Source organism: Amblyomma americanum, chromosome 1 (genome assembly GCF_052857255.1).
Source record: "Amblyomma americanum isolate KBUSLIRL-KWMA chromosome 1, ASM5285725v1, whole genome shotgun sequence".
In the NCBI taxonomy this organism is placed as follows: domain Eukaryota; kingdom Metazoa; phylum Arthropoda; class Arachnida; order Ixodida; family Ixodidae; genus Amblyomma; species Amblyomma americanum.
Genome location: NC_135497.1, coordinates 400,580,494 through 400,608,124, shown reverse-complemented (window position 1 = coordinate 400,608,124; position 27,631 = coordinate 400,580,494). Strand labels below are relative to the sequence as shown.

General features: G+C 47.7%; 1 protein-coding gene across 1 annotated transcript; it reads right to left on the bottom strand.

The window, feature by feature from the left end:
* LOC144123792 (uncharacterized) lies at positions 1-26,623 on the bottom strand. Its single transcript, XM_077656545.1, has 3 exons — positions 26,318-26,623; positions 3,020-3,649; positions 1-14 (listed from the first exon to the last, which is right to left on the bottom strand). The coding sequence occupies exons 1-3, from the start codon at positions 26,595-26,597 to the stop codon at positions 1-3; spliced, it is 924 nt and encodes a 307-aa protein (XP_077512671.1). The 5' UTR covers positions 26,598-26,623.
* Positions 26,624-27,631: the final 1,008 nt, after the last annotated feature.

The following is a 27,631-nucleotide window of genomic DNA, read 5'->3' as shown; positions in this document are numbered from 1 at the left end:
CTAGCAGCCAGGTTCTGCCGAGAGAAAATGGGGGTCTGACACAGCCAGATGCAGCACAATGCTGCTGCCTGCTGAAACTGCCAGATGCAGCACTATGCTGCGGCACTTGTAGTGCCTGCTGAAATCGAAAGCGCACCAGTATAGCACACAAGTATTTAGAGGCCTTACTGAACACACACTATAATGGCAGAGGTGCCTCATTCACGCACCATCCATGCTACCATCGTACCAAACTGCATCGCTACTCGATACTGAGCCCCATTCCGAGAAACACTAGTCTATAAACCTGCAGACGACTAGCTTAGCAACACACACTACCAGCATCCAGAGCAGGCCAGCACTGTCCACAATCTACAACCCACTGTTTTATGCTACAGAACACTTGACTGCACGAGCAGGCCATACGAGCAGCAATGGAGGGCTCTCTCACTCACGCACCATTCATGCTACCACCGTACCAGACTGCATCGCTACTCGACACTGAGGCCCATTCCGAGCAACACTAGTCTATAAGCCTGCAGACGACTAGCTTAGCAACACACACTACCAGCATCCAGAGCAGGCCACCGCTATCCACAATCTACAACAACCCACTGTTTTATGCTACAGAACACTTGACTGCACGAGCGGGCCGTACGAGTAGCAATGGAGGGCTCTCTCACTCACGCACCATCCATGCTACCACCGTACCAGACTTCATCGCTACTCAACACTGAGCCCCATTCCAAGCAACACTAGTCTATAAACCTGCAGACTACTAGCTTGGCAACACACACACTACCAGCATCCAGAGCAGACCACCACTATGCACAATCTGTAACCCACTGTTTTATGCTACAGAACACTTGACTGCCTGAGCAGGCCATACGAGAAGCAATGGAGGAACTCTCACTCACGCACCATCCATGCTACCACCGTACCAGACTGCATCGCTATTCGACACTGAGCCCCATTCCAAGTAACACTACTCTATAAACCTGCAGACGACTAGTTTAGCAACACACACTACCAGCGTCCAGAGCAGACCACCACTATGCATAATCTGCAATGCACTGTATTACGCTCGAGAACACCTGATTACCACACTACTGGAAGAATACGCAGCATGAAGGATATGACTGTTCCTATTGTTTTATTCAGCCCAACACTATTTCTACCCAGACAGCCTACATGAGCAATGTTGGCACCTTACGTGCGCACCATCCATGTTACTTCGTACCAGAGCAGTGTGCTCATTTACACTGTGCAATACATGTTGCAATAATGGGCAGACTTGGTGGTTAGTGGAATAAACAAGAACTATTCCTATTAAAATTTACAGCCACACTGCATCATCATTATATGCTGCACAGGAACGCACAGGCAGTCCGTACCGAAAATCTGGAGGTTGGAGCAACACACGACTACATATATCATAGAACACCTCAGTATACATTTCCCCCTATTTAATTCCCAGTAAAACGAGGCGCGATGTAAGCCGAAACTACTTCCTGCAGCATGTGTGATAATTAGAGCAAAGTTATCATGACACTGAACTGCATGCCCGAACTGCGTACAGCACTAAAATTCATGGTCACTGTTGGTATGAATAACAGGAACCTCTACATCATTGAGAAGCATTTGTTTTAAGTAGTCCTGCTGCAAAACCGTCGGTGCTGGAAAGCATGCAGACGAAGCAGATGCAGAGGTGCGGTTCTTTCTGGGCCAATAATCTGGCTGCTTCTCTAGTTTTTTGTTAGTAGGAGTGGACTTCGGTAGTGATGGCTGCTTGTCTGGGAATTGTTTAACAGCTTGCCTAACTTCGTGAAGTTTCTTCATCACAAATTCTACCCTTGATGGATCAACTGGGGCCTCTTTGTTAATGAGGTCTTGTAGAATAGCTGCAGTCAGGGTGCAAACGCCTTCCAGGTTAGAATTTTGTGGCTGAGGGATAGAATCAGCCTGAATGCTAACAAGTGCCTAAGGCTCGTCCAGCGGAAATGAACTAGTCTGCACAGAAGTTGAGGGAGGGGCTCCATCTTCATCATGTGGGCCCTGAAACCCAAAATTTTGTTCCAGTTCCCATTGTACAACAGCATGAATGTGCTTGCACAAACTCAAGCTGTTCCCGAAGTCACTGCATGTACAATGGAAACTGTGGATACAAATGTTGCATTCCTGACAGCTCATCCCGCAACCTGTGCATGCCGTGCACCCCTTTACTACTGTGTACTGATGTTGTCTTAAGGATTGAGACTCCACAAGCCAGGCACTGTCAAGTGCTTTGCAAACGCTAGATTTCGATATAGTGACACCTGCACAATGCCTCTTGGAGTTGTCAGCTGTGCGGTGGTCTGCCTTGGGCCTCACCTCAGAAACAAGCTGCTTCAGGAGCCGTTCGTTAGTGAATTGTGGCAAAGTAATCAACAGCTTGTATAACCGCTTGCACTGAAGCCTCTGCAAGTAAACAGTCTTCAGTTCATTATGCATACTCTCCAAATGGTTGTTAGTAGGTTGCTACCCTCCCTATAGCAGAGTGCCCACTGCTCTGGACGGTTTGCATAATACTTTTCAAAGTACTCAATAAAGGGACTGAGCCCAACCACAGATTTCGACGCCAGAAATTTTGCAAGAATAGCCTCAAATTCTGGCACGCTTGGGCAAAGCATCAATGTGTGCAGAGTTTCCTTGACCACTTTCTGGTTTTCTCTGCCACTAACTTTACTGACTTGAGAGTTCCAATTATGCTTCACATGCCAAGTACAGAGCACGCGTTTCTGGGGGCTCCCCATTACCCTTGCCCGAGCATTGTAATATGCTGGCGCATCATGTGACATGAAGAGCTCAGTGCAGAGTTCCTCACCAAGTCTGTCTTTGATTGACTGAAAAAAAGCAACCATAGTTTCCTCCGTAGTACTTTTTGAGAGCGGGTAGGCACATGGAATCCCTGACCAGTCTTTGCCAATTACAAGCAATGTTGTTAGCTGGAGGCCATGAGAATTAGTGCCATGAGTCGAGTCTATGGATACACTTTTCTTACCATATTCGAGCAGGAACTCCTTCTGAGTGCTATTCATAAGAGCCATTTTAAACTTCGCTTTGCCTTGTTCTGTAAGCAGCTCTTTGTCAGCATACAGCAAAGCTGAGGTTTCTTGAAGCTCATCAATCCACATCCTCATGCTGACAAACTCATCTGGGTCTTTCTGCTCCTCATATCCAATATGAAACTTGCGCTTTACATTGTAAACATCGTGCCTGTTCAAAGTATGGAGCACATTCAATTCATCTCCACCAGTTGCGTGTGCATCCAGCAAAATCCTTTTACTAGGGACTCCTAGGCTTAGTTTTGCTGCTATGGCATTCTTCTGGGTAGATGTCAAGCGCTGCTGCTTCACACTTTTGTCATGACCATAATGCTCAGCCTGGTACTCAACAGTTACGTTCTCACCTTCTTGTGTGACAGCCATAGTTGCAAAGCAGTGCTTGTTGCACTTCACACTGCCCACTAACTTTGGCTGCCGCTTCCCTTCTCCAGTTTTCACATGCATTTCTGACCTATTGCACAACAGGTACATCTGCGTTACTCCTGAGGACGAACGCTTAGGCCCACTAGATGCTATGAATTTCACTTTCTCCTTCATTTCTTCCATTTCCTTCCAGGCTGAAAAATCTGCAAACAAAAATACAAATGCACATATTTAATGAAGACATATTATACACTGAGCAAACTTGATTTGCTAACCCTTTAGATGAAGTTCAAGATGTAAGGAAGCCATCAGAACATGGGCTAGAAGTGATCGCTCAAGGCTCACTCAAAGTGCTTAAGGCCCACCTACCCCAGCACCTGCTTGACTTCATATGTGACATATTTTAACTGTTCTGATGTTACTAACTATAACCTACCTTGCCTTTTAAAAGCGGTGCAGTACAGTTGTGTGAGTTATGGCTGCCATACGTTTCAAAAGTCTAGCAACCTAATGCAAGCTATGAGAAATCAAAAGCTGAAAAAGCAGGCATACAGCACGATATACTAACGGCAACCACCATATAACTGTTAAGTACACCAGAAATCCTGGCATCAACTACAGGTACTATTGCACTGAATGCAGTGCTTGAAAAAAAATTCCGTTACACACAGACGTGCGGGCAAAATTTCTCTTAATCTATAGGTAGTGGATATTGCACTTGGATGTGCCGCTGGAAATGCTTATCTTTAAATAATGGTGTTTGGCTGAAAAGCATCTCCAGCCCTGCCGTGATGGTTCAGTGCTTAGGGCACTGGGCAAAGCTGACTCGATGCCAGCCATAGTGGCCACATTTTAGTATATGTGAAAGGCGAGATACCATGACAGCAGAAATTATCAGTATTCCACTGTGTCGTATCTCATTGCTAGAGTTGCCTTGGGACAATAAGCCCCACTTAAAAAAAGGGGGACGCTTCACGTCTACCTTTAAAGGATCCCTGCCAGTGTTTAACAAGGTGGATATGAAGTGCGTGCAATTATGTAGGGGATATACTTGGGTGTGCACGGTGTACTCAAGTCCTCAAAAAGAAGATGACTGTTTACAACACACCATTAAAAATCCCAGCTTTTGCACAGCACGGCAGTCAGGGAACGCTGTCACTAGTTCACCAGAGCCGCAGCGAAGAAGGCGAGGTGCTTGCCTGGCCCTGGCAGGATGCATTGTGTTCCCTTCCCACTCTCGTTTGCTTTCTAACCGCAGTGGGGCCGCAGGCGGCAAAGAGAAAAATTAAAGAATGATTTACCAATGCGAAATCAAATGAACAGCATTAGCTAAGTTGCTTTCACCTATGCTTTCGACAAATTTGGATACCAATGTGTACACCAAGCAACGATGATTCGTTCGGTGCCGCTCGCATCCTTCTGCAACCACTGGTTCACCCACCACGGCCCTCTAAAAGCTGCCTCCATTACGGTTTCGAAGACCAAAGGTTATGGGTACGAATCCCCCACACACACCGGGTTTAAACTCAACTAACAACTTTGTGTGCCGACTCATGCCATTCTGTTTGCCACACTCTGAACCCTCTGTGCCAAACAGGCGGGTCCCGATTTTATCACCAATGGTGATCCCAAGTGGCACCAGTCTTGGCGCCCGCTCAGACGGTACACATATAGCAGAACGCCAGTATAGGATGTAATCCAGCTGCTGTGCCGGCTCGGTAACTGCACGCGCGCGTAGTCACGTAGTGGGGTGTCACATTTTGCTGAATTGAGGTGTTACAGCTATGATCACGCGATTTAGCTCCGCATCTTGAAATCTGAGAGCAGACACGAAACAAGCAATTGGATGTAGTAAGAGCTAACACTGTTAAAAAATAACCAAGTGTGCAGAATTACCTGGTAATGCTTTGTGGGTAGAGTGCAGCACATGTCTATAATGTGATTATTTCTGAACTTCACTCTGCGTGTGATTTGAGAGGGAAAACGCAGAGGTCATTTTTAATTGCAGATATCTGTAGAGCTACAGAGCCTAGATGAAATATTTTCACGGAAAGATGATACGTGATTCAGTATACATCATTACCATCACCTATTTTTACCCGTTTTCAGTTACCGTTTAAGGGTATGATGCAACAGCATTAATGGCCACTGTTTCACCTCACCTTGCCAAACCATGTTCGCATACACGCATTTTGCTACTAATTTAATCACTAATCTCTTAATTTATGCCTCTATTATCTCACACATACTCGTAGTATACGCTCGTAACCTACATCATAAGAAAAACCGCTCGAACAGATATAATAATAATAATAATTAATTTTTGGGGAAAGGAAATGGCGCACTATCTGTCTCGTATATCGCTGGACATCTGAAACGCACAGTAAGGGAAAGGATAAATGAGAGAGTGAAAGAAGGAAGAAAGAGGTGCTGCAGTGGAGATCTCCGCAATAATTTCGACCACCTGGGGATCTTTAACGTGCACAGACATCACACAGCACACGGGCGCCTTAGAGTTTGCCCTACATGAAAACTCAGCCGCCTCAGTCGGGTTCGAACCCGGGAACTCCGGATCAGGAGTTGAGCGCCCTCCACCTGAGACTCTGCTTGCACATTGATAACTTGTGGCGTAGCGAGCATTGTGATCTTGTACTTCTTTCAAGCTGCACCCCCTCCGAGGACTTGGAGCTACCCGAGGACTTGGACAAGCCAGGCTCGTAGCAGGCCGACAGCCATTTATGCTTCATGACTATGCTGTTTCATACATGAAGTGCAATGAATCAAAGCTACCGCTCTTGTTTGCACTGCCTACACCCACGACCAAAAAGTAGTAGACACTATAACATAGGAAATGCTTTGCCAGCAGACTTACTACATCCAAGAAGAGCTTCAAATGGGCCTAGTTGGTATGTAATCTTCGACATTGCTATTGCGCTACTCATGGTTTACACAAACAAGAACGACACATACAGACAGGGCGCAAACTATCAACTGATTTTATTGCGTGGGAAATTCGTTTTATATGAACTGTTAAGATGAGAAAAGAAGGGACACAAAAACAGGTAGCTTCATAGAGATTAGTTCTCTAATCTTCTGCTGACAGGCATGTGTGGAGGATGCAGTCTTTTCACTTCCTTAAAAAGTTAATCTCTCGCTTCGTCAGCGCTCCCAAAAGGTCGCTTACGCAAGTGCCTTCCTTCTCAGACGTCATGCGAAATGCTTCATAAAGCTCCCTTTGCATTTTATATTGGGATCGAAAGATGACAGTGGTGCTATCAAGCAATGGCTTACAGTTTTTGCACTTGGAGCAATGCGCCGCCAGATTACCCGATGCCGTCTGTATGTGTCGTTCTTGTTTATGTAAACCATGAGTAGCGCAGTAACAATATCGAAGATTACTACATCCCACATTCGTCATGAACCCAATTAAATGCACTATTACTGCTGACGACACAGTGTCACTTTCTCATGCCTTAGACCACTCGGTCACAGAACAAGTGCGGAGTAACACACCTCCCTTAATTTTTACGCATGGACTACTTCTGTACCTTTCACAACGTTGCACCTGATGTTTGAAACGGAACATATTCCACCTCGTCGTATGCTTTGTGGCCCTCCTTTCTGTGTCCGATTTGCAGCTAGTACAGCTTGTCGAACACAAATTTCTTTTCAGGTGACATACGGTTCAGCCAAAGACCATTTTGGCTGAACTTTTAAAACGCAAAAAGATGTCCCAGAAACTAAACGAGAACCTAGGTGTTGGGGTCCCGCACCATGCAGGACTGCTGGAATTCAAGCCGCACATAACCTACGTACAGAAGGGATTCTGGTGCAATGTTTAACATTGTGTTCAGCTGGCTTGAAATTTCTCTTAACAAAGAACAATTCACATCCTGCCTTGAGATCATGGTGCAAGAACTATTTAGATCTTGATGCCACGGCCAAAAGCGCGACCAGAGCCTGTTTGCCAATTATGTATTTTAGTGCAGAATAACTGTGCCACAAGAAGCAGGCCCATCAAGCCATAGTGGCCGTCACCACTCGGTGCAACAGCGTGTACATGTGTGTGCAGCACGGACATTAGTCAGTACCTTGTCATTTTTCTTTACTTTGTGTTCTACTTGCTGGGACCACATGAATGGGCAGGAAAACAGCAAGAAGAGTTCTCGTAATTCGGTGCTTACCGTCGAAATGCATTTATAGCAATTTTTTTGTGGTATCCTCATATGGCTGATAAGAATATGATTAACTATGCTGCCAAAAAACATTTTACCGCAATGCATGCACTACTACATTCAATCAATCAGTCAGTCTATATTTTGCCCAAGCAAAAGGCAGATGGCAGAAGAAAAGTCTGTGATGAGCATGACTAAAAAGGCTAGATGGGCCAAAGAGCCTTTACGTACATTCAAACAATGCTTGAGCAGTAAATGCACCAAAGCCATGAGGTGCTAAGGCCTGCCATGCACAGAACATAGTTATCTTTGGCCACCTGGGGTCATTTTCCTTTGTTCACGACATAAAAGCAGCCCGTACATGCTGCTGCAGTAACCGCATCGTTTGCCACCACCATGAGCCACCGTAACAATTTGCGCAATCTGATTCGCACCATTGTGCGTGAAGAGCTTCGCAAGTTTTGCAGCTTACGCTGGGTTTGATCTCCGCTCGTTTGCAAAAAGTTGCAACAGGCGTCCCGGGCTCTATTGTGGAAACACCACGTCCACCGGGAGACTCCCACCTATGGTAAGTTTGTGCAGCATTTGGTTCCCACTTCATGAGCACCGATTCATGCAACCCATCCTGTTATGCTGCCCTCAGTGCCAACAATAATCGCGAAACGTCCCTGTGGAAGGCCGACATCTGGTGCACACCTGACAGCTGGCCACATTGCTTTCAATGCGGAGAACCAGGCCACCTGTACCGCTATTGCTCTTACTGACGCCTCAGCCTGCAGGGTTTTCGTGCCAATTCTCCGAGACCCCAGTTTGGCCACCAACCCCCTGCCATTGAAGACTTCCTTGCGGAACAGTGACTGACCATTTATATCAATTCACGGAAGCATACTTCTATCCCGTGTACCACGTTAGTGATGCTCATCTTCGCTGACCCCGCACAGCTCTCTGGGAGCGGCACAGGGTCCATCGTCCAGACCTCGCCGGGAAAACTGAGACCATCGACCTTCAGGGGGCGAAGTTGCTAGAGTCGCTGCGCTAAAGACCTACCGACGTCGCTGCCACACTCCGAACACGAACTGATGGCACCCTCGTCCAAGCCAGACAATCGTGTTTCTTTAGTCATAGGTTATTCTCGACGGTCACAGAGACTGCATTAGTGGACACTGGGGCTGACTATTCTATTCGATAGTGGTCATCTCGTTACCCTAAAGGGTACTTGCACAGTTGGCAATCAAATTAATGGATCTACGTTTTCAGTTGCGTCATTCTGTGCGATTGCTCCTGGGATCTGGTTATCGGCATTGACTGTGCAGAAGTATGGTGCAATCATCTACAACAAATTATCACCTTTTCGAGCGGCATGACCACCCAACTGACCAGCTCTTGCTGCCATAGTGCCACGCTTCGCATCTCTGGCGACATCGTCACGTTGCCACCACGGAGCAGTATTTTATTGGAAGTCACCTACGACAACTTGCATGATGCTGAAGCAGTAAGCGGCTAACCATTCACTCCTGCTGACTCAGGGCATCTGCGCTGCTCACAGCCTACTGACGCTTCATGGTGGCCAGTCTGCGATCCTTTTCACTAATCTTTATAATGAGCACCGGCACGCTTTTCCTCGAACTGGTATCGCCTCTGCTTTGCATCCGCTGCAGCAGGCGCTGACGAGCCCTACCTTGAAAATGTCATCAACTGCCACCAGTCTGGGGAGCAACGGCTGGCCTTGGAGCAACCACTGCTCGAATTCAAGCTGTGCTTTGGTTCTTAGCAGGTTTGCCAAACACCCATCACTTCATGTTTCCGCTAAGGATCGCAAGTTCAGGAGATGGTCGACAATGGAGTAGCTAAACCTTCCCAAAGCCCGTGATCTTCGCCTGTCAGCCTGGCTAAAAAGGACGACGCTGCTCTGCGGTTTTGTGTCAACCATGCAAAACTGAACAGTGTGACCGAAAAGGACGTCTACCCGTTGCCGCGCAATGACGACACGCTGGACAAATTGTGTTGCACTAAGGGCTTCTCAGTCGACTTGGAAAAGCCGCTATTGGAAAACTGAACTAGATGAAAGGGACCACACGAAAACCGCTTTTGTGACAGCACATGGCCTCTATGAATTCAAAGTGCTTTCTTTCAGCTTGTGCAACACCCCTTCCATGTTTCAACGGATGATGGACACTGTCCTCAGAGGTGACAAGCAGCAAAGCTGTCTTGTGTACTTGGGTGTCATCGTTTTCTGAAAACACTTGATGAGCATCCCCAGCGACTGCAGGCTGTCCTCGAAGGCCTCCGGTCGGCAGACCTGAAGCCCCAGAAGTGCCCTTTCAGTTAAAAAGACCTCAAACTTCTGGGTCACGTTGTGAGAGCTGAAGGAATGCGGCCGGACCCCTGAGAAGACTGCCGCCGTCGCACATTTTCCCGTTCCTACTGACAAGAAAGCCCTCAAGCACTTCCCGAGTCTCTGTGCGGATTACTGGCACTTTACTGCTGACTTCACAACTGCAGAGCCGTTGACGTGCCTCACTAGTAATATCTCCATTGTGTGGGCCACCAAGCAACACACTGCTTTCACCATGCTACGCCAGCACCTTCAAGCATCTCCCGTTGTTGCACACTTCAAAGAAGATGCCAACACCGAGGTTCACACCGATGCCAGCAACATCAGTTTTCATGCTGTCCTTGTCTAACACCAAGATGGCCTTGAGAGGGTTCCTACATATGCTAGCCACACTCTTTATTACGCCGAAAGCAATTACTCTAAGTCTGAGAAAGAATGCCTTGTGGTCATGCGGGCCATCATAAAATTGCCCTTTCGTAACTTATCATCACTATCTACGCTGGCTGGCAGATTTGCGAGAACCATCTGGGCGCCTGCCACGATGGAGCTTACGGTTCCAGGAATTTGACATCACTACTGTATAAAAGTCAGGCCGTAAACACGAACACGTGGAAACACTGGCTCGCACACCACCTGATGACCCAGCAGCAGGCGGATGCAGACATTCACCCTATCAGTGACCACTTTGAAGGCAACAATACGAATCTATCTTGACACTTCTCTCTATCTCAGCTCCTTCTGTTTGCGGCATGGTCTCCTGTACAACTCTGGGCCACAATAGAGCTTACCATCTCATAATTCCAGCTGATATTCATGCTGACGCACTTTTCACTTGCCACAATAGCCCACATGTGGCCACTTGCGTTTTCTCACGAACGCTCGTCACAGTGCGGAGCATGTACTACTGGCCGGGACTCACCGGCGCTGTCAAACGTTACATTAAAAGCTCCAGAGAATGCGTGCACCGGAAGACGCCATCATTTAAGCATATTACAGCCCCTCGCGCTCCTTTCGACCAAACAGCACGAACACCGGAACCCGCCACCTACATAAGCCGCTGTATTGCTGGGGCCATTTGGGGCACGCCACCGCATCGGAACTCGTCATGCAATCGCCCTTTCTTCACCTACTGCAGGCTATCCTGATATGGCTTCCCGCCACTTCAAGTATCAGCGCCGAAAGCTCAGGCTTTTTCGCGACGCATGACGCTACCGAGTCCTCCTGGCTGCCTGCCGACAACGACTTCTTCGACAACGACCACCCTGACCTGCATCCGCTGCTTGCAGCGGTGGACCAGCCCGTCATCTGGCAACCGGGCACGAACACCGGAACCCGCCACCTACATAAGCCGCTGTATTGCTGGGGCCATTTGGGGCACGCCACCGCATCGGAGCTCGTCATGCAATCGCCCTTTCTTCACCTACTGCAGGCTATCCTGATATGGCTTCCCGCCACTTCAAGTATCAGCGCCGAAAGCTCAGGCTTTTTCGCGACGCATGACGCTACCGAGTCCTCCTGGCTGCCTGCCGACAACGACTTCTTCGACAACGACCACCCTGACCTGCATCCGCTGCTTGCAGCGGTGGACCAGCCCGTCATCTGGCAACCGGGCACGAACACCGGAACCCGCCACCTACATAAGCCGCTGTATTGCTGGGGCCATTTGGGGCACGCCACCGCATCGGAACTCGTCATGCAATCGCCCTTTCTTCACCTACTGCAGGTTAGTTATCCACCCTGTGCCGCTTCCTGCCGCTCTAGTGACCCGTTCTTGCTAGCGGTGTCGTGCCCCATTGACGCCATTGACTGTTGCAAAAGGTTGTTGTATATTGCTTGCCCCTTCTGCCTCAACGTCCACCTGACTTGTCTTCTGCTCATGTTATCTGGGGACGTCGAATTGAACCCAGGCCCGACCGAAAGCAAAGCTCCGCCGTCTCTAGAATCAATTTCCGAAGCCATATCACGCATTGAATCCTCTCAGAGCACTGTAATTGCAGAGCTTGCCTTGATCCGTTCTGCTCAAACAAACATTGAAGACTCGGTCCGCCGTCTTTCAGCGCGGGTCGAAACACTGGAAAAAAAAGTCGAATCTAATCCGGAAAATGTTGCTGCATCTGTAAATAACACCGACTTGGCCAGACTTACTTCAAACGTAAAAGCATTAACAAACAAGTGCGACGACGCTGAAAACCGCTTGCGCCGCTCGAACTTATTGTTTCTCGGTCTTCAGGATGAGCCCAGCGAAAGATGGGCACAGTCTGAAGGACATATTATTTCTTCCTGCTCCGAACACCTAGACATTACTATTGATAGCCAAGACATCGAACGCGCGCACCGACTGGGCCGTTTCCAAACAGACAAAAACCGCCCAATAATTGCTAAACTGGCACACTTTAAAGATAAATCAAGAATTCTTGTTGCAGGGCATAAACTTAAAGATACCTCATTCTCAGTTCGTGAGGACTACTCCGCAAAAGTTCGACAAGCGAGGAAAAAACTTTTTTCTTACGGCCAACAAAGCAACGCCTCATTTAAGATCCGCTTCGACAAGTTACTTATCGGCAAAAGGCAGTTCACTTTCAACGCTGAAACGGATTCCATTGTAGAACTTAAACCATAGCGATTAGCCAAGGCGCCATGTGTCCCGTTTTTACAGCAGGTTCAACCATCCAAACGCTTGCGTCCTACCACAACTTATCAGAAAGCTTCTGTCCTGATGACCAACATACGCAGTTACCTGCCAAAAAAAGAAATAGTTGAAACCGTCCTTGAAGATCATAACACTGACATTGCGGTATTTACCGAATCTTGGCTAACACCTGATATTCAAGACGCAGAACTGCTGCAAGACAACCGGTCCTTTCATTTCTACAGGCGAGATAGAATAGGTCGCAGGGGAGGGGGCATTCTTGCTCTTGTCAAATCTAACATTCCATCCGCTCTAGTCGAGATTAATTGCCGCAGCGAAATAATATGTCTTAAAATCTGTCTTCCGTCTCGTACCAACCTAGTAATTGCATGCTATCGAGCACCTGACACAGATCAATCTTTCATTACGGACCTTCACTGTGTGCTTCAAGACCTGCATTCTCGACTTCCCCACGCCAATTTTATACTCTGTGGCGATTTCAACTACCCGGATATCGACTGGGAAGCTTTAACAGCATCGTCTCGCCAATCTAAAGACTTCCTTGAACTCGTCCTTACATTCAACCTCTTCCAAGCAGTTCATGAGCCAACACGGGGCTCAAACATCCTTGACCTCATTCTTGTCTCCAGTCCAGAATTAATCCAATCACTTTCGCTATCTAGTGGACTCAGTGATCACAGTCTCTTGTTTTTCGACCTAACCATTGAAATTTCCGCCCACCAACCATCCGTCAAATACATCCGCGATTATCGTAATGCCGATTATCGTAATGAGTGTGAACTCCGACCTCGATCAATTTTTCGCTGCTTTCCTCCTATCCATGTCTACGAGATCCGTTAATGAAAACTGGTGCCTTTTTAAGCACAAACTTTTGTCGCTCATTGACGCTTACGTACCACTCATATGCATCCGCGGCGACGCCACTAAGCCTTGGTTTTCGAATGCCTTGCGCAAATTATCGCGGAAGAAAAAACGCCTCTTCCGTAATGCCAAAAATTCTACATCATCTGTCAAATGGAACAAATACTTCGCCAGTCTTCGCGAATACACCCAGTTATTACGGTCGTCTAAAAGAAAATTCTACAATCATGATCTCCTAGACATAATGCGCTCTAACCCAAAGAAATTCTGGAATCTGATAACGCCCAACAAAAACAGCTCATACAACATTTCTTTGAGAAGACAAGATGGCACACACGTTCCGCTTTCAGAACGCTCTGATACTATGAATTCCTACTTCACCTCAGTCTTCACCCACGAACCACCGGACAACAGGACTACTTTACCGCAACTTAATTTTGATTCAATGCCACCTGTTACCATCACATGTGAGGGAATTTCTAAGCTCATCGAAAATCTCAAGCCGTCAACTTCCCCAGGACCCGACAACATACCTGCCAAAATCCTCAAAGGAACCAAAGAATTGTCTAGCCAAATCCTACAGCTCATTTTCGACCAATCCCTAAAAACCGGCCAAATTCCGGACGATTGGAAAACAAGCAAAGCTGTGCCCGTTTTTAAGACCGGTGACCGCTCTGACCCCTCGAATTATTGTCCTATTTCATTAACATGCATCTCGTGTAAACTCTTTGAGCATATACTGTACTCCAATATTGCAGATCACCTCGATAAAAACTCTTTTTTCTTTCCCAAACAGCATGGTTTCAGGGCAGGCTTCTCATGTGAAACACAACTCTTCGAATTCACAACTGATGTTCATCTAAGTCTAGATTCTTTATTTCAAACAAGCGCCATTTACCTAGATTTCTCTAAAGCATTTGATCGCGTTCCTCACCAACGTCTCATCTGTAAACTCGCATGCCTGTCACTCGACCCTCTAGTCTTTTCCTGGATTCGCTGCTTCTTGACTAATCGCTCGCAGTTCACCGTCATCGCTAATCACGTATCTGCAACTACCGTAGTTATCTCCGGTGTACCCCAGAGTTCCGTCCTTGCTCCGCTGCTCTTCCTAATCTTCATAAACGACCTGCCATCTGGAATCTCGTCATCTGTCCGTCTTTTTGCGGATGATTGCGTCATTTATCGCCGCATATCTGATAACACTGACCAGGAATTATTACAGGACGACCTAAATAAAATACAGAAATGGTGCTCCGACTGGCTCATGCAGCTTAATATTTCGAAATGTAAATGCATGCACATATCACGCAAACGTTCGATTACTAATTTTCAGTACTCCCTGAACTCTGTGGCGCTGTCAGTAACGAATTCTTACAGGTACCTTGGCGTCGAAATAACGAACAAATTAACATGGTCAGATCACATTATCAAACTTTGCGCAAGCACTTCCAGAGCTCTTGGCTTTATCCGAAGATCACTATCAATGTCCCCTGCACCAATCAGACAACAAGCATACGAAACATTCATTCGCGCTAAAATGGAATATGCCTCAGCAATATGAAACCCTCACCAGGTCTACTTAATACAACTGCTCGAAGCTATCCAGAATCGGGCAGCGCGCTTCATAACGTCGCAGTATTCGTCTCGACACAGCGTTACCAACCTAAAATCGTCTCTCGGCCTTGAACCATTAGCATTCCGCAGAAAAGTATCAATTCTTTGTCTTTTCCACAAACTATACTTTAACTTCCCCGCACTACGCCAGACTTTGTTATCCACTCCCTTACGCTCATCTCGCCGATTATTCAACTCCCTCAGCATTCAGCGGTTGCATGGTTCATCCAACGCTTTCAACAAATCTTTCCTTCCCATCGCCATAGAGGAATGGAACTATCTTCCTGAAACCGTTGTCATCGAAACTAATCCCACTAGATTTAGGCAGCTAATAACAGACCACTTGATCCAACTATAGCTACTTCCCTCGCGATGCTCTGCGTGCAATTTGAACTGCTTTTGTTATTGTGACACCCCCCCCCCCCACAAGTGTTTTCCCACTTATTTAATTTCCGTACTTTTTAATGTGTAATTTATATACTACTGCTTTGCCATGTATATTCTGTTCTATTTGAATCACTTGACGCTAATTTCACGTCAAACTTGTTATTCTTGTTATGCTTTTTTATGCTTACATGCCTTTGTGTGACCGTTTCACATCACTGTCTCCCCCCCCCCTTATGTAATGTCCCAGACGGGATCTTTAAGGGTTCAATAAATGATGATGATGATGAGGTATGGACCTCCTCAGCCCTTTCCCTTTGTTGCTGACCAGAAACAATGGGATTATAACTGGCACAGACTATTTCATTCACTATGCCAAAGCCACGGCAATCCCTCGTAGTACAGCTTCTGATATCACGGAGTTTTTCATGCACAATGTATTGCGGCATGGCGCCTTTCATACACGATTACTGACAGATGATCGGCGTTTACGCCGCAGTTAATTGATTTCTCAGTTGACCTATCATTCATTGAACAAAACCATCGCGGACATGCTGTCAATGTATGTAGATGCACAGCACAACGCTTGGGATGAAGTCCTGCCGTATGTCACCTTCGCCAACAACACCCCCTCAAGGAAATTATGCGCTTCACGGCGTTTCCCCTCGTGTACAGATGTGAGGTACATAGTATGCCTGATCTTGTGCCCAGATGATGCCCAACTCATCCCAGGCACCCAAAAATTTGCCCAACAAGGTGAAGAAGGCAGTCGGCTGACCCACGTGCAGATCCGGCAACATCACAGCACAGGTGCACGCTACTACAACCTTTGCTATCGCCGGGTTGACTACAAACCCGGCGACTAAATCTGCATATGGACTCCTGTTCATTGCCACCGCTTGTCTGAGAAACTACTGTGGCGCTAGTTTGGCCCTTAAAGAGTGCTACGGTGCGTCAGTGATGTCGACTATCAAGTGCTTCCGGACAGTGCCGTGCAACCATGACGCCAACAGCTCAGCTCTTGGCATTGTGCACTTTGTGTGGCTTAAGCCGTTCTATACACGGTAACGGCAAGCAAACATGTTGAAGTTGTAACACGCTTCAGCTGGAATCCTTTGCTCACTCCCCCCTCCCTCCGGTTATTTTCAATTTTAACCTTCTGTCGACCGCAATGCTGTCAGCATCACGACAATGCTTCTCTTTCTCGGAAGGGGCAATAGTGCCACCTATAGTCGGACACAACCTAAAAAAGAAAAGAAAGCGGTTGCTAACAGTGGGTTATGATCCGCGGTGTATTGTACTACTCAGCTGGCCAATCTAATTAGTAAACTAAATCAGCTTTTCACTGAGTACAGCAAACAAGCCACGTTTTCAAAACTCTACAGCTTACAATTATTTTCCTTGTAAGTAGCTTTTTCTTTTTTGTTTAGGTAACAAGAAAAGTTTTAACGACAGATTACTTTTTGTTGTGGAAGAATGGTGTGGAGAGGTCCTGAATGTGGGCCGGAGCTTCGCGCCAGACTTGAGTTGTATCCGACTATAGTATTGCCAGGTGGCATGTGGCTGACCTGGAAGACGGTGATTTAGCACTCATGCTGTGCCGTCTTGACCAGCACCATGTATTAAAACACCCTCCATCAACAAGTACGTTACAATATAGAGAGAATCGAGCATGCTCTAAAGAATGGACGTAGTCTAAAAGCAGTGACTAGGAAACTAGCCATAGACAAAAAATTTAAAGTGGCTTAGCTCATCTATGCCAGAATATATGTATCGAGAGGTATACGTTTCTCTGGCTGAGCTTGCTGTGGTCATTGTATGTTTAGCAATGAGACACTGGGCTCCATGTCGGCGGCTTCACGCCGTCTATTACGCTCGGCAGTCTGGCATCTCAGCTTGGCAAGCCGTTCTTCTCTATTCGGGCGTCTCCACTGCTTTCTCCGCCTTCTTACACTCATTCTCTCTTTTCTGAGTAGCCAAGTGCTAGGCGACAACCTCAGGATCGGAAGAGTTAATTTTTTCTTGTCTATACCGCCATTAAAAAGCAGCTGGACTCGCATTGTCTGCATCCATGTCAAACGTTGTGATAGAGACGCCCATTACATCTCCGCCTTTTATAAGCAATGCTGCACTTGCGACGCACGGCTCGGGTGATAGAGGGGCGTGTGGCAAGGCGGCGACTAAGAACGCGGCGCACCTGCTGCTCCTCTCCGGTTGCCATGGTAACGGCACATGCGCACAACTGGCCTCTTCCAGCCACCGCGAAATGCTCGACTGGTAGCCCAGTGTAGCTCTCACTAGAAAACCAGATGTATTCGTTAAGAGACAGTGCCATTTTATACAGTAACCAATCTATAGAGTAGCCAATGCAATCAGGACGTTAATAATGAGAGGCAGTAGCGCACAGCACTGTGACATACCACCAGTAACAAAAGAGCAAGTGAAGAAAGCCTTAAGAGTAATGCAAAGGGGGAAATCAGATGGTGAGGATCAGGTAAGAGCATATTTTTGGGAAGAACAGAGGGGCATGGTACTTATACTGGATTGAAAACTAAATATTTTGACAGATTTGCCTGTCTGGTTGGGTGTGAAGACTTATAATAAACTGCAAAACTCCAACCAAAAATTTTAACTTTAACCCAACGTTTCGAAGCCGACTCGGCTCCTTCATCAGGGGTGACTGAGGGCAGTAGCTAAGCGTCTTTAAGTATGGAGGCACTAGGCACCCTTAGTACATAGGGGTTTTTTGTTTTTAGGTAAAACCTGACTTTACCCTATTTAAAATTTTTACACCTCAAAGATGTTCTTAAAAGATCGGATGAAACGCAATTTACCCGATTATTGAACTACAATGCCCTTGAGTTGGCGCGGCAAAGAGGGGCGGCCGACAGAAAAAGGAAACCATTTAACATTACGGAAGTTGGCAGCCATACTGGATCCACTTCAGAAGCGCTTGCTGAGTCAGTCATCTGATCAACACCGAGCTCATTTGATTTCCATGACCGATGCACACTCTTTTTGCAAGCAGTTTAACGAGTAAAGAGTCGATCACACTTGTCTACAGCGCTCGAGCGGTGAAGCCCGGTGTAAATAAAGCGAAATTATAAAGTAGGTATTGACATTCACTGATAATACTTGTGCTTAAGATCAGCCTAATATTCTTGTGAAACGCGCACGCACCAGCGCCCTACCCTCAGCAGAGCAGCTGCGATAAGATTTAACTTTATTTGCTTCGCAGCACACCGCTCGAGCGCTCTAGCCAAGTGTGCTCTACTCTGTACTTACTGGAAGTAAAGCAAGCCCCCCCCCCCCCCCAAGTAAAGGTGTTGAAGTCATGGACTATTGGTACGACGCAACTGTGCGCTACCCCCGGCTAGAAAATGCTGTATTGACAGATACAATACTGTGCACAATAAATAAGTTTCACAAAGGCTGCAGTTTCAAATTACAGTGAAAAAAACCGGAGGAAAAAGACTCCAGCTTAAGGGTATGACACGATAGCATAGTGGATTAATTTCCATGCATGCAAAAGGTCATTCTCTACTTTACATTCATGGATCCCTTAGAGTCCTCATACCCCAACTAGTGTAGTGGTGCAGCGGATAAGCAATTCACCACTGTCCTGCAATGGCAGGTGCTCCCAGCTGCAGGTCTTAAATGACCCAGGCCTCTTCTCAATTACCAATCGTTCATTTAGCTGCCACCTGCAAAGGTGAGCAGTTTGCAACGGGCAGGCAGGCTTTGAGGATGCCACAAAGTCACGTGACGTAGGCTGGCCACCTGCCTCCCAGCTTGCTCCCTGGGGACTACTTTCCAGAGTCGTACTCGTGATTTTTCGCTTACAGTGCCAACAACAACGACACCGCACTTTCTTGACAATGGGACCTTCAACGCTACAACATTAAAAAGATGCACACACTTAAGACTGTTAGTGAACAGCGTGATGTAATCAGATGCCATGCAGCCGGCAATTGTACATCTGCATGGCTCTACATAGCCACCACCAAAACACTGCTGACCCCTTGTGACCTGCACGCTAACCTCTTGAAGACAGTCGCCGCCGTACCACAGCCCATGCTCGGCGCCATTATAAGGGTATGATGCGATAGCTAGTGGGTTGGTGCCCATATATGAAGAATTAGTTTACTTTCCTGGGAGTCCTCATGCCACGGCTAGCACAGTGGTACAACAGTTAAGTGGTGCCCTAGTGCCCTGGGATAGCAGGTGCTGCCAAAGGAAGAATTCGTGCAATGCAGGTAGCGCTTCACAAGCCACTACCAAGGGATGGCAGATACTGCCACCGGTGGAATTTGTGCGATACAGGTTTTGTAGGCAGTCGTGTAGCCACTGCATAGGGCTAGAGCGAGAACGCGCCTGGCTGCGCGATCACGTGATGCACGCTGTGCGAGCGGCGCGAGCTCGTTCTGGACAATGTTCGCCTGCCCGGGCAATAAACCGGTCGCTGGTCCGGCTTTCCTCAACTCAACAGCAGGTTGTCCCTCTCGAGCAACCTCCCGCAGCCAATCAATAATTTAACGGCTACATGCCAGGTTGCATGAGTTCGCCATCTTTTATGGTTACCATTGAACTTTAACACACACAAGTTTTCGCTCCATAGAGCAAGCAAGGCTTCTGCCTCAAAATAAGTTTCGTATTTGTATTAGTAACCTGAAAAGACAATATACACATCATGCAGAAAGTAGCCATACTCATTTATTAAGAGTACAGAGTGAGCACTGATGGCTTTTTAGTGGACAATACGTTTTCGTCAGCTGTTCACAAAAAGAAAAGACCATCATTTCGCCAGTTGCGGGAAATATTTTCTAGCAAGAGGAACATATGCGCAAGCTTGTAGCTCCATTGTGTCCGAGTTCTCACCCTCGAAAATAATGCATGTTTGCCAAAGCGGAAATAAGAGGTGCACTGTTGCTCCAAGTTGTGCATTAAAAATTACAGAGGAGAGAGCAATACACAGCAGATAAGCACAAGCATTGAGGTGCATAATGTTTCCCCTTCATTTGCATTTGTCAGCCTATTTTTTTTCTAATACACCCTGCGCTTCTGCTGCTGTTCTGGTGGCAGACTCAATGGTTGTGCATGTCAACAGCGGCGTTTGAATAAAGCAGGAAGTCCTGCATTTGTTGTGCTTGTTCCTTACTTTACCCAGCGATATAATTTGCAATGCACTGGTATGCACGGACGTGGGCCGACTTGTCAAGAACATTACGCTGCGGGAGGAAAGGTGAAGCTTCAAATCTGCTATGTTGGTGACTCGACCGTCATACCTCGGTCGTTTATGTAGGTACGTGGAAGCGATTTAATCTGTTGCTGTGAAACCACTGCCTGCTTTAAAATTTCGCTCCCTTTTCTATAGAAGACGAAGTGCTTCTCTTGCAGAACACATCTCGCCCGTCTCTGTGTTTTTCTGGACTTCTTACTGCACCTGTGGGGTCTACCGTCCCCTCAATCGCGGTGATGGATGTACAACATCCCGAGGATCCTCCCGGTTCCCGTTCACCCGCGGACATCGGTTCGCGGAAGCGAGGAAATACGTCGAGTGGTAGCGAGGACACAGACCTGTACTGCGCATCAGGTGACGAGTCCTCGGAAGACAGCTTTCGTCTTGTCCAGTACCGCAAGGCCAAACGAAGAATTATCAACTCATCTTCGGCGTCCAGCTCGGACACTGTGAAAACAGCTCCTCAGCGATGGCCTCACTCCATCCTGTTCGTGCCACAGAACGCTACCAACAACCTGCGCGTCCTCAACAGGCAAGCACTCTCCGTATATCTAGAAAACACCGTGCCAAATGAGATCAAGGATGTTAGGATAAACACTAGGCGAAACATCCTGGCAATCGATGTGATGAGCCCGAGCGCACTGACCATACTACAGCATGTAACGCAGCTGGGAAACATCAAGGTCCGATCCATCGTGCCAACGAATGGTGCCACAATAACAGGAGTCATATATGACATTGACAATGAAATATCTAATGCAGACCTACCAATTCTCATAAAACCAGCAAGTGAACACAACGTGATTGTGCATGTTCGCCGCCTCGGCAACTCACGTTGTGTGAGGATAACCTTCAAAGGCGACTGCCTTCCACCCTACGTGAAGGTCGGCGACTTTCGCCACCAGGTTCGACCATTTATTCCAAGACCTATGCAATGCTTCAATTGTCAGAAGATTGGACGTGTGAAGGGTGTTTGCAGAAATTCGGCCGTGTGCCCTCGATGTGCCGAACCCCACTCAGAAGACAACTGCAGCGCAACCACGTTGAAGTGTCCTAACTGTCAAGGTGATCACTGCGCCTCTTCCAAAGACTGTCCCCAGATCAAGAAAGAGATCACCATTCTTAAACAAATGGTGAGAGACAACTCTACCCACAAAGAGGCCGCTGTGAAAGTACGGCGAAGATGACGTCACCGACGAAGGTCTTCACGGCGGAAAACATCAAGCTTTCAGGAAAAGTCACCTCGTCAAGCATCATCATCAGCGGACGTTTCCAGCACTCCGAACACCGATGTTGGAAGGGTGAAAACTGTCAGATCACTTTCCACAAAGGAATGGCCGCCACATCCGCGTACACGACCGCCAGAAGAGCCGTAGAAGAAGCCGCCCCCAGTACAGCAAGGTGCTGTATCCGAAGAGTCGCGGAATACAGATGAGCAAGTGATAGCACTTATTAGGCCTTTAATGAATGCCATTCGCGTGCTGCTAAGCAACATGAACACACCGTCTGCCAGAAGTGCGCTTCAAGTACTGGACGCTCTGAGTCCGGTGCTTGCTACCCTTGAGTAGATCATGGCTCCACAGCCTTGGTCTTTTAGGGAAGAGGTCCGACAAGCAGCTATTTTTAAGTGGAATGCCCGCGGACTCAAAGCGCGCCTTTCGGATTTCCGTCGCTTCGTGTACGCCAATATGTATCCCATTATCGTCATTTGCGAGCCGAACTTATCGAACAAAATCAGGCTTTCTGGATATGAGTCATATATGTCGTCAGCTGTTTATGAAAACAGTAAGGTTTTGGTGTTTATTCGCCGTGACCTCACCTACACTCATCAGCCTGTACCTCCTAATGAGAGTAATCAATATATATGCCTAAACGTAAGGAAAAAGAATCTGGCCTTTACTTTTGTAGGCGCCTACCTATCTCCGTCAAGTCGATTTGATTACAAAAGACTACAAGACATCCTTTCCTCAACTTCCAATCCCTGGGTCATCATTGGAGATTTCAACGCCCATCATACACTCTGGGGAAGTCGGATCATCAACTCCAGAGGCAGAGCTTTGGTATCTTTCGCCTCCAGTAATGAACTTTGGCTGCTGAATGATGGAAGTCCTACGTTATTACGTGGCTCCACGTACAGCAGCTGTCTTGACTTGGCTTTCGTCTCACGAAGCCTAGTCAGACGTGCAGGGTGGTTTGCGGACATAGAGACGCACGGAAGCGACCATATCCCCACTTACGTCAAGTTCAGAGGATTGACCGCTTCCAAAACACAGGATACGATCCAAAGAGTGGACTGGCCTAAATTTCAGTCTCTTATGGAAGCACACAGCGACGCCAATTCATCTTTAGACTTGGAAGAGGCAATCAAGAGCGTGGTGCAAGACACTATGTGTACTCTAACATGCTCCTCGAAACTTATTGATTTTGATGTGGAACTAGAACGACTACGAGCAATCCGACGACGTGCTGAACGAAGGTACCGACGTACGAAAACAATGGACGATCTACGGACCGCCAGGCGCACGCAAAAGAAGATACAGCGCCGGTTAGACAAGCTCGCATCGCAACATTGGGCTGCCTTCTGTGAGTCGCTAGATCCACGCAAGCCTTTATCGCAACTATGGAGAACTGTGCGCGGGCTGCGGACACTTCCCGTACAGCGATTCCCATTCAAGGCGCTTGCCCTCTCTCAAAAGAGATCGGAGATTGACGTGGCAGAGGATTTCTGCGCCAGATTATCCGGCCAACTCACAGCTACCAACATTCCATCGCCTTCGAGCAGCTACCCGCCACCACGTGATTTCCGGTTGGATCTACCATTCTCGATCCACGAACTTAAGGCAGCATTAGCTTTGTGTAGCCGCACATCAGCGCCAGGACCTGACGGAATTTCCTACCGAGCTCTTTGTCACCTGGGGGAGCGAGCGAGAGGAGTTCTTCTAGAGGTGTACACTAAATCTTGGAGAAATGGCACGCTACCAACAACCTGGAAGACAAGTCGCCTTGTTCCTCTGCTGAAGCCTGGCAAGTCGCCGTTGGAGCTCTCATCATATCGCCCGATCGCGTTGGCGAGCTGTGTGGGCAAAGTAATGGAGAGGATGGTCCTAGGACACTTGGAGTGGTACTTGGAGTACCACAACCCCTACCAGATGCCATGGCGGGCTTCCGACGCGGTCGATCATCGATCGATAACGTCGTCGACCTGGTGACCTACATTCAACATGAGAAAAGCCGTAAGCGTCTCTGCGCATCCTTATTCCTCGACGTTAAGGGGGCGTATGACAACGTTACGCATGAAGCCATCCTCTCTGCTCTCGCAGAGGTAGGAGTGGGTGGTCGGATGTTTCAATGGATACGGAGCTATCTATCCATGCGATCCTTCTTTGTAAGCACTGAGGAAGGCCATACTTCTCTTCAATATAGCTACCGCGGCGTCCCCCAGGGCGGTGTACTTAGCCCCGTGTTATTTAATCTAACGCTAATTGCTCTCCTTGAGCACGTGCAAACCACAGTCAGGCTATCAATGTACGCGGATGACATCTGCATATAGACATCTGCAGTAACACGCCTACAGTTGCGAGCGAGAATTCAGAGAGCCGCCACACAAACTGTTATCTACCTCCGTAATCGAGGTCTGGAAATTTCCTCCGAGAAATGCGCACTAGTGCCATTTACGCGCAAACCCATGACAAACTACAGTGTAATGATAAATGGCCAAATAATACGATGGGTCCGATCGTACAAGTTTCTAGGTGTCATAATCGACAGGGACTTGTCATGGAGCCCACACATATCATACGTGAAAAAACGGCTGACAGGCATCTGCCACCTGTTCAAGTTTTTTGCTGGCAAGACCTAGGGAATGTCGCCTAGTGCCATGTTACAACTGTACAGGGTGCTTTTTCTAGGATTTCTACGATACAGCTTGCCAGCAATAATCAACACAGGCAAAACGAATCTACGCACAATACAAAGTCTCCAGGGTCAAGTGCTCCGGATCTGTCTAGGCCTGCCTCAGAGTGCTTCAACAGTGGCTACGATAGCAATCGCTAGAGACCACCTTGTCAAGACCCACATTGAAATTGAAGTACTCAGGACCCATATAAGGCATCTAGCCAGGAATCCTCGTCACCATTTAGCCTCTCTACCAGCGGACAGGCCACACACATCTTTCAGCCAAACGATAACTGCATATGAAGAATCATTGCCAGCTTGTTTCACCCCGGCTGCGAGACCTTCGATCTCTCCATGGTGCCTCGCTCAGCCAAAAATCAACCTCGCAATACCTGGTACCTCGAAAAAATCTCATCTGTCATCACCAGCCCTTAGACAGCTCACGCTACTACATTTGTACGAGAACTACCGTGACTCCACGCATATTTACACGGATGGATCTGTTCTTCCAAGCAGCTCCGCGGCGGCAATCGTAATTCTAGCGAAAGCTACAACAATAAAATTTAAGACGACCCACGCGACAACATCGACGGCAGCAGAGCTCGCAGCGCTCTTAACTGCCCTTCATCACATTGGTGATAAACCGCCACACAAATGGACAATATTCTGCGACTCGAAGCCGGCACTGCAGTCTCTACTGTCACCTCTACGACGCGGACCGCACGAACAACTAATCTTCCATATTGCAGAGACGTTACACCATATAAGTGATGCCGGCCATGAAATAACGTTCCAGTGGCTTCCAAGTCACTGCGGGATTATCGGCAATGAACGGGTGGATCACGCTGCCCGCTCGGCCCATACTGAGGAGCGCCACGTCCCAATTCCTCTTTCTAGAACTGACGCGGCACGGAAGCTCCGCCTACTTGCTCGGCAGTGCACCGAGTCGCAATGGAATGAGCCACATTTAAGAAATACGCGACTGTACTCACTTGATCCAACATTAAGTCTTCGAGCGCCATCACAGCTTCGCCGTAGAGACGCCACGCTTTTATATCGACTTTGGTTGGGTGATGCCTTTACTAAAGCCTATGCCTTCCGCATAAGGATGACCGACACCCGAACCTGTGACCACTGCGGCCATGAAGAATCAATTGGCCATATATTGTGCTCCTGCCCGCAGTACAGTCCACAGAGGGCATGCCTTAGCCACGAACTTGACCAACTGGACGACCAACCGCTATCCGAAAAAAGAATTCTGCAACATCGCAAGGACCTACCGTCGCTTTTGCGCTTCTTACAATCTACCGGGCTGTGTGAAAGACTAACTGGAAAGCCTTGTGTGTGTGTGTGTCTCCATGTGTGCATGTTCCTTTTTTTTCCTTTTTTTGCGTTTACCTCTCTGTCATCTTTCTAACCCCTACCCCCCATCCCCAGTGTAGGGTAGCAAACCGGAGACTCACATCTGGTTAACCTCCCTGCGTTTCCTTCATTCTCTCTCTCTCTCTCGCTCCCTTTTCCTCCGCAGAACATTACGCGAGCGCTCTAACGCAAGCCTACGCGCGTTTGTACACAAGCTTACATTTCTTTCGCGCATGCAGTAAACGCTACGCGAGCGCTCTAACGCAAGCCTACTCGCGTTTGTACACAAGCTCACACTTTTTTCGTGCATGCACAGACACAAAAAAATGGCGCCAAGAACACGTGCATCTTCGTCACCTGAATAGGAACAGAACTGATGCGTACTGAGCCTCGACACGAACCCGTGATTCTGCTCGTGGTGCTGCAACAATTGGCCACGGCGGGCAAACACATTAGTACACTGATCACAACTGTAGGAGGCTTTCGCACTACAACTAAGAGAGCTTGCAGCTTCGGGATGCTGCTTTCGCACATGCCTCCTTCGAGATTGCTCCAAAACAAACTCAGCTTGGCACACAGGACACTGATACTTATCTCGTACAGGTGACTCTGCGGGTGGTGCGCTTGGTCCCTCCATTCCTAGAAGGGCACCTCGGCGACAGACACAAACACAATTCACACTGGCAAACAGAACGCGCAACGGAGCAAACAAGGAGAAACTCTCAATAGTAGAACAGTGCGCGCCCAGCGCAACACAGAATATGGCAACGGCCAAAAAGAAAGCTCAACGGAGCTGCGGCTGGACAATGCGGCAATAAAACAGTGCAATTACTGCAAAGTATACAGCAATTAGCGCAACAGCAAGATCGCAGACCGAGGGATCAGCGACGACACTTGCACGATGCAACGGGGGACAAATCTGCGGAACAAAGGAGTCACGTGATCATGTATAATACAAAAACAAAATTCAAATCACATAAAAACAAAAATATAAAAAGTTTCTGTAAAATTTATAAGCATTGTTTTCAAATATGATACTAAAAATTATTTCAGCTGGACAAACAACACAAACAAATTTAGCCAGGGGAAGGGAATTACCCCTAGGGACGGGAAAATCTAAGGGCGGAGTCAGACCTAGGGAGGACTGGGACGGTTTGAACCACACAAACAAAAAAGAAGACTGGGCCGCCGCAGGGTTTACGCGCATGTGCAGCAGGGCACGGAGCATCACACTTTGTTCGCTCTTTCTCGTGTTTGGTGCCAGTGCTGTAATTGTACGTTCCGTGCTTCGAGTCTTAGGCCTATCCCCATCAAACGGTCGAGTTGTCTTCAAGCGGAATGGCGTGCTCACGCGCTCAGTATACAGCTGGCTTCAAGCGCAACGCTATTCTGATTGATGAGAATGTGGGAAATTAAGCGGCTGTAAGACGTCTGGACATCAACGAACCGATTATCAGAGGATGGAGGAAACATCGCGAGAAATTGTTTAACTGCAACAGCCTGCGAAAAGGCTTTCGGGGGCCCAAGAAAGGCCGCTTCCCGGAGATGGAGCGTCGCCTTGAGGAGTTCATTAGCGAGCAACGTTCCCGACTACTTGGAGTAAGCATTGAAATGCTTCAGTACAAAGCAGAGGAGCTTGCGCAGGACACGGGTTTGACCCAAAATCAGTTT